At 49.0% G+C, this 6,653-nt stretch overlaps 2 protein-coding genes across 2 annotated transcripts; one reads left to right on the top strand and one right to left on the bottom strand.

The window, feature by feature from the left end:
- Positions 1-210: 210 nt before the first annotated feature.
- On the top strand, positions 211-2,008 carry LOC119326928. The gene is made up of 4 exons (XM_037600432.1): positions 211-570; positions 660-771; positions 852-1,169; positions 1,683-2,008. Exons 1-4 carry the CDS (start codon positions 343-345, stop codon positions 1,748-1,750), a joined length of 726 nt encoding a protein of 241 aa, XP_037456329.1. The 5' UTR covers positions 211-342; the 3' UTR covers positions 1,751-2,008.
- Positions 2,009-3,263: 1,255 nt separating this feature from the next.
- LOC119326912 (protein SYM1-like) lies at positions 3,264-5,832 on the bottom strand. The gene is made up of 7 exons (XM_037600431.1): positions 5,143-5,832; positions 4,868-5,008; positions 4,649-4,762; positions 4,382-4,555; positions 3,781-3,896; positions 3,612-3,672; positions 3,264-3,509 (listed from the first exon to the last, which is right to left on the bottom strand). The coding sequence occupies exons 1-7, from the start codon at positions 5,542-5,544 to the stop codon at positions 3,495-3,497; spliced, it is 1,023 nt and encodes a 340-aa protein (XP_037456328.1). The 5' UTR covers positions 5,545-5,832; the 3' UTR covers positions 3,264-3,494.
- Positions 5,833-6,653: the final 821 nt, after the last annotated feature.

Genomic DNA, 6,653 nt, shown 5'->3' with positions numbered 1-6,653 from the left:
GCATAACAGATGGTTACCACTACGCCACAGTAAGGGAGTTGTATCAAATAAGAAACAAAGCTAATTTAATGGACCTTCAGCGTTCAAATTCAAATTATTCAAAAATTTCGGTATTTTTTGCTCGGGATAGGTATTTCTCGTGGGGCGGCGAAAAACGCGGTAACCGTCCGGTATCCGTTTTTCTCGGGCGGTACCCAAAACCATGGGCGGCGGCGGAGACGAGCGAAAAGGAAATCGAGGATAAGGCGAGGGAAGAGGCAATCATGTCCCTCCGGCGGGCCGTCGGTTTCCTCCTCACACGGAGGTTCTCGCCGCGGGTGATGCTACTACTCCGTGGCATGCATGCACTATAAACAATCTCCCGTGCCCATTGGTAGCGAAACCCTAGAATTGAATCGAGGCACCGGTGGCGGCGGCGGCGGCGAGCGAGCGAGCGAAAAAGAAATCGAGGATAAGGCGAGGGAAGAGGCAATCATGTCCCTCCGACGGGCCGTCGGTTTCCTCCTCACACGGAGGCTCTCGTCGCGGGTGATCCCAAGGACGGCTCCTGCACGCTCTTTCCACTCCTTGGTGAGTCTCCCTCTCCCCCCGTTGTTTCACTCAGATCTGCAACTCCACGCTCCCCTCTCATGTTTCTCATCCCGGCCCGATCGATCCAGAAGGATCTCCCCATCGGCGGCGCTGTTGGTGTGGCCGCGGCTGCGTTTGCTGGTGTCGGAGCCTTGGCGGCAGTTCAGTATTTCAGGAAAGGCTCAGATGATGATGAGCCAGGTAGATTCCTCGTATTCGTTAGCCCGGGGTTTCATGTCAGGGACCACCACCTCATGCATATATACTGTCTTCTTGTGCAGCTACTCGCAAGAAAGGGGAGTTCATCTATATATATAAAGAGGAGGAGATGGAAGAGTTGTTTGAGAATTGGATCAAGGAGTTCAACAAGACATACCGAGACGAGAAAGAGAAGGCTATGCGGTTCCAAGTGTTCAAGGAAACCATGAAGTGGATCGAATCACAGCCCCCATCTTCCCATAAGTCTTTGTTTCCAGGAAACTGTTTTGCAGACTTAAAAAGCGAGGAGCTTCCGTGCAGCCAGTCCTGTATCCATGGTTTAGATGACCCAGACAGCGAAGAGTACCGCGAGAACAAGTTTGTCACTGAGAATGTGAAAGGTGGCTTCTTTTGCAATTTGTGACTTTCTTCTGTTGTTTTGGATGTCAAATTGGACCTGTATATTTTGGTTAATATAGGTTAATTATATGGCTTTACCCTGTTTTAGATATCAAACTGGACCATACACTCGTCCCATCTCTAGTTAAACTTGGTTCCCTCCCTCCTCCCTGTAGTTACGCTAGCATGAACATACTCTTCTTCCTTTTTCCGTGGCAGCGTTCGAATTTTCAGAGAAATCTGATCGTGTTATTTCTATGGTTCTGCCTTACATCTTATTATTAATCGTGTAGACTTTGATTCATCCGCGGTGACGAAACAGATAGCAACTAGGTTTGTAGTTGCATTCCAGCCAGTAGGCAGTAGCAACTGTGCACTAAGAGCACTGAACACTGACCTAGTTAGTGTTCAGTTTGAACAAGAAAGGAAGTTTTTTCTGTAGAGAATTGAAATATAAATGGAGTAAATTTTATAGTCTTCCAGTCTGCTAACATGTAGCTTTTGCGCGAAAACAGGAGAAGCAATCATATGGAAGCCAGCCGTGAAGCAGGGCGACAAGCAGGCAACTCAAGTCTCTGCCTAGAAACGATATCCGGTGCAACTTTTCTTAGCTCCTAGTGTGTCCAATGATCATAATGATTATTGCTGATGGTAACTTGTTAGTCACAAAGCTGAATTTGTTCAGGCTCCGTCCACTTGTTCATATCAACTTTTAATATTTCCCAAATGTAACTAAATTTGAATAACATAATGGGAAAATAGGACCAATCCTGGGGAAGAGGTGCCCACGTTCTTCTGCTAACTCGTGGGAAGAGGTGCTAACAGTGCAGGTGTTCACGCTCCTATACTTGTGCCCTTCTATGAATGTAAATTATCTATGAAAGATGGGCAATCTGGAATTCGTGAAAAAAGTAGGACTGATTGCATTTTACTATAACGATGGTGCTAAAAGATCTCAAGGATGCCATACCACAAGACATGCCGCGATTATCAGTCCTGGGCCGGTTGTTGACCACCGTAGAGATGGATGCCTGCCGCCGCCCGGCGAGAATGAGAATGCATCGCTGGTGGCTTCGGATCAGCTTGTGGCTGAGCAAGCAGCTGCCTCCGCCATAGCTAGGCCTGTGCCTCCTAACGTCTTGTCGGGCTCTCCCTTGTCCGGGCCCTCCAGCGACTCCGACGCCCCCCTGGATGATGTAGACGCCTACCCCGTCTTCGACAACTAGTACTGTCACTATATATGACAAGGGGAAGAACAAGGCGAAGCGGTGATGTCCGAGTTGCGTCTTTTATGTATCTAGCTATCGTATTGTGCTGTGGCATGAACTACTATAAACTTGATGAACTTGATATGTCTGGTTGTATGAAATGAACTGCTATGTGTTTGTCAATGTTGTGTTAATCTACATTGCATGACCTTGTATAGATTTGGAGATTTAGATATGAGGGAGATGATTGCAGGATGGACAAATAAGGGCCGAGCTCCTCTTATCCGTGGACTATGTGTCAACGGACATATACGAGGGGTCGAGTTTGCCCAAGCCCGTTGGAGATACTCCAGGAGGAGTTGTAAAGTTGTATCAGTCAGCCATAACTAGCCCGTAGGTACGCCTATCAAAGTTTTCATGCATGGGATACTCTTTTTTTTTTCTCAAGAGAAACCATAGAACTTTATAGAAGAAGGAAGAAGTTAACATTTACAAGAGGTGTTTGCAAATATGTGCAAGCCCGCCAACACCCACCAACACTACTCACTAAACTAACGCCTCACAAAACGATCTACTCCTCCAGCACCAGCTTGCCTCCACTCCTTGACAAATTGTGCAGTTTAATCTTGTGCTTGTGAATGTTCAGCTTCATGAAATTTGATGCTCTCATGGTCCCGGCGTGGGCGGCATATATTGAGCTGCACATCTGTCAAGCAGGGGCATATATATAATCCCACAACGGTGGTATACATGCCACAATGCTATAGCATCTCTACTTCTCTACTTGTGCAGAAAAAAGTCGTTTTTTGTTATGAAAATGTTGGTTAAGAGTTGTGTTCTACAGTTCTATAACACTCGCATCGTGCTTGAATCCTTTGTTCAGACATATGCCCATCAAATGCACAACTCATATTTTCATCAGGAGTTGATCTCCTTTGAGACAATTTCTTTTTCGGTTTTGTTTGGCCAGCACAATTTGCTTGCAATAGATGCAAGTTTTTTTTACACACACAGCACTGGCAACTAACTATACATACAATTAATACAATCACAACGTAACGAAGCCGGAGCAGTTTCTGCTGTTCCAATCTATAAAACAGCAAAACCATGAAGTATGTGCTATCTTGAGTTGTCCTGAAAAGAAGAAAGATAATTCCAGGTGTCAGTACGACGACAGGGATGACAAGGCTGAACTTATTTCTTCATATATTTAGTAGTAGTTCTGATGCAATATACCTGCGTATCTGTTGTGGAGGAATCATCTAAGATCCTTGCTTCAGATTTCTCGTTCGAGTAACTATCAAACAAGAAGATGATACAGTTTAGTAATATTGGATGAATGATGAGGCTTGGTAGCATGAGTAATTCTGTGAAATCAAATATGAAAGCACGATCAGAGGCATACGTTGACAAGATGGTGACCCAGATTAATTCGACACAGTCGACCCAGAGAAGTCTTTGTTCGATAGGAACCACACCATACGTAATTAAGTGTGCAAATGGCCATAGCTTCCATCCAGCCTGCAATTACAATTTAGATAGATCAACACTTGAGCTTTCTAATAATGAGTAGCAAGATAAATAAAACGGGCAAAAGGTAATGTACAATACTCTTATATTGCAACACAACTAATCCTATCAATCACATTTCACTTTGTTTCCATTTTCACTCATCCGCCTCCCCCAATTCTTTCACAATGGTGTATCAGATGTATGTGCACCTTCCTTATTTAGTTAATTTACACCCGTTAACACGCGCCTGTAGTTTCTAGTGTACCTAAAAGGCCTGAAGACAATGCTACGCGTCAATAAACGAAGAATGAAGAAGCAAAATGCATCTCACCACTGTATTAATTCGCTCTATGCTCTACATTTTCTAACCGAATAACCGGTAGTATACAATGAAACTAAGATCGTCAGCATTCACAGTCCCAGTGTCAAAAGATACTTAGTCTGGCACAACCACAGAAGCATAATTCACAATTGAGAAGATTAGTGATGCTTACAGTAAGCATGGGGAAGAAGGTGGACTTGAGCTCTCTGAATATGGTGGATGGAGATTCCCAGCGAAGAAAGCCCAGGGCGACGAAGTAGATGCTGTTCCACAGGGCAGACCAAGCCGTCTGATCAAACGCAACCTTGACAGGCACTGCCCACCAATCCTTGAACGGGAACAAGGACTGATGCAAGGAAGTGGATGCATTCATGTCAGTTTACACATCAACATCACACAAGCTTGTAGTACGAGTCAGGCTAAGAATCACAATGGGTACCTCGCAGAAATGGTAGTAGTAGTGCGAAAGGGATCCGTGGAGGGTGAACCCTACAAGGCCAGACCTGAACATACGAGTGCGGTCAAACTCGAAGATGGGTTTCCCTTCGTAACACTGTAAGCAGGAGCAACACAAAGAAGAAGAACTGAATTAGCTATTGCAGCAGCAGAAAGGGGATCAGTCAGCTATCAGCGAGGGGTTACTGGATTGGATTGGCACCTGGGCTATCCAGTCGCCAAGGGAATAGACGACGCCGCTGATCATCATCTTAGCAAGAACCGGATTGGCCTTGAGGGCCTCCTCGTACGCCGACCAGTTGTGCTCCGGCATGTACCGCAGGATCTCAAAGATGGTCCACCCCTGCACCGACCAAATCCAATCAAGAGAAACAAGGGTTAACCCCGAATCGATCGAGATCATGGCTCGCTATTAGTGGAAGAGAAGAGGCGATTTTGGTTGGAATCAATCGAGGAGGTCCGTCCGTCCGTCCTTACATGCCAGTAGTCCTGGTCGACGGTGAGGAGCTTGGTGAGCGCGTAGGTGCTGGCGCTGAGCACGATGGCGGCGTTGATGCCGCGGTCGAGCATCTTGTTGCCGTCGTCCCCGCCGCCGCCGCCGGGTGCGAACCCCCCGCCCATGTCGCCCTGGAAGGCGAGGCCCTCCGGCAGCTCCTCGAGCAGCCCCGCCGGCACCACCCCGTCTAGCTCGCCGGCCCCGGGCCCCGGCAGCGCGTCGGCCGGCTCCGCCGCGGCCGAGACGCGCAGGGCCCGGCGGAGGCGCCTGGTGGACCCCGCCAGGCGGACGAGAGACGGCGCGGCCGTGTAGGCCGAGGCGGAGAGGGGGCTGCTGGGGATGAGCCGGGTGCAGGCCGGGGAGGTGGCCACGGACGCCGCCATCGCTGCCGCTGCTCTTGCCCCACAGGCACAGCCAAGCTGCTGACCTCCCACCACCACACACGCACGCGCGCGCTGGTTGGCTCTGCCTCTGGCACTTGCTTCTCGCCTTGACTGACGTTGGTGTGTGTTTCGCCTTTGCTTCCGGCCGGTGGTTTTATCCGACGGGGCCGCAGGGCAGGTGTCAGCGACCGCGTGAAGCTTGTGGATCTCTCGCGGCCGCGCCGTCGTGCCGAGGACGGGAGTCGGGAGTCGTCTCGGGGTTGTGTGCTCGCCTGAGGCTGCTGCGTGCCGGCCAAGGGTAATCTCGTTGCATCCGGGGGAAATGATTCCGGTCGACGATTTTGTGGTGGAGGTGCGTGCTGAAGACCTGAAGTCGGACCAAACCTCTCTGCCTCATACGGTGACGGTGGGCCACTGCACCACGACAGGGTATCCGAGTTCCAGGTTCCGTGGAGCCCGGCGGAGATTCCACGCCTCCTGTGACCGGTGGTGGCCAACTGCTTCCTTGTGTGGCCGTTGTGTCCTACGCCTCATAAACTGATTTTCCATGTGGAAAACCTACTTAGTACATGTTCTCGTCTTTTTTGTGTGGACAGTAAGTATGCTGTTGAAGAGGGAGGCCTGCCTGAAGAATCACCGGAGCTGAGGTGATGGAAGCCGTGAATCATCACCAGCTAGCTAGCCGCGGTTCTTCACCGACGCACATTGGCAATACCGTCCCCGGATGATTGAAGCCACACGCAGCAGGGCATCACCGGCCGTGCACTTGGTCCATACACGAATGCACATGACATGATGGATCTTTCTACTCGGGCAAGTAACATATCGCTAGTCAAAGGAAATTGCATACGGGGTTACGCGAATCATCGACATCGTGGTTCAACTGATAAAAGATCTTCGTGAAATATGTGGGAACCAATATGGGCATCCAGGTCCGCTATTTTTTATTGACCAGAGAGTTGCTTCGGTCATGTCTACATGATTCTCGAACATATAAGGTCCGCACGCTTAACGTTCAGTGACGCTAGAGTAGTATTGGGATATGTACGTTGGTGAAAGAATGTTGTTAGGAGTCCGGGATGAGATCCCAAATGTAACAAGGAGCTCTG

This window comes from Triticum dicoccoides, chromosome 1B, assembly GCF_002162155.2.
Source record: "Triticum dicoccoides isolate Atlit2015 ecotype Zavitan chromosome 1B, WEW_v2.0, whole genome shotgun sequence".
Classification (NCBI taxonomy): Eukaryota; Viridiplantae; Streptophyta; class Magnoliopsida; order Poales; family Poaceae; genus Triticum; species Triticum dicoccoides.
This window is presented reverse-complemented; position numbering and strand designations above follow the sequence as displayed.

What these genes read in the sequence shown, in the direction of transcription:
- LOC119326928 (XM_037600432.1), top strand. Translation starts at nt 343, where the DNA reads ATGCACTATAAACAATCTCCCGTGCCCATTGGTAGCGAAACCCTAGAA. An exon ending in CACGCTCTTTCCACTCCTTG is followed by an intron (nt 571 to 659) that starts GTGAGTCTCCCT and finishes CGATCGATCCAG; the next exon opens with AAGGATCTCCCCATCGGCGG. An exon ending in TGTCACTGAGAATGTGAAAG is followed by an intron (nt 1,170 to 1,682) that starts GTGGCTTCTTTT and finishes GCGCGAAAACAG; the next exon opens with GAGAAGCAATCATATGGAAG.
- LOC119326912 (XM_037600431.1), bottom strand. Translation starts at nt 5,544, where the DNA reads ATGGCGGCGTCCGTGGCCACCTCCCCGGCCTGCACCCGGCTCATCCCC. An exon ending in TCGACCAGGACTACTGGCAT is followed by an intron (nt 5,009 to 5,142) that starts GTAAGGACGGAC and finishes TGGTCGGTGCAG; the next exon opens with GGGTGGACCATCTTTGAGAT. An exon ending in CCTTCTTCCCCATGCTTACT is followed by an intron (nt 3,897 to 4,381) that starts GTAAGCATCACT and finishes TTGTAATTGCAG; the next exon opens with GCTGGATGGAAGCTATGGCC.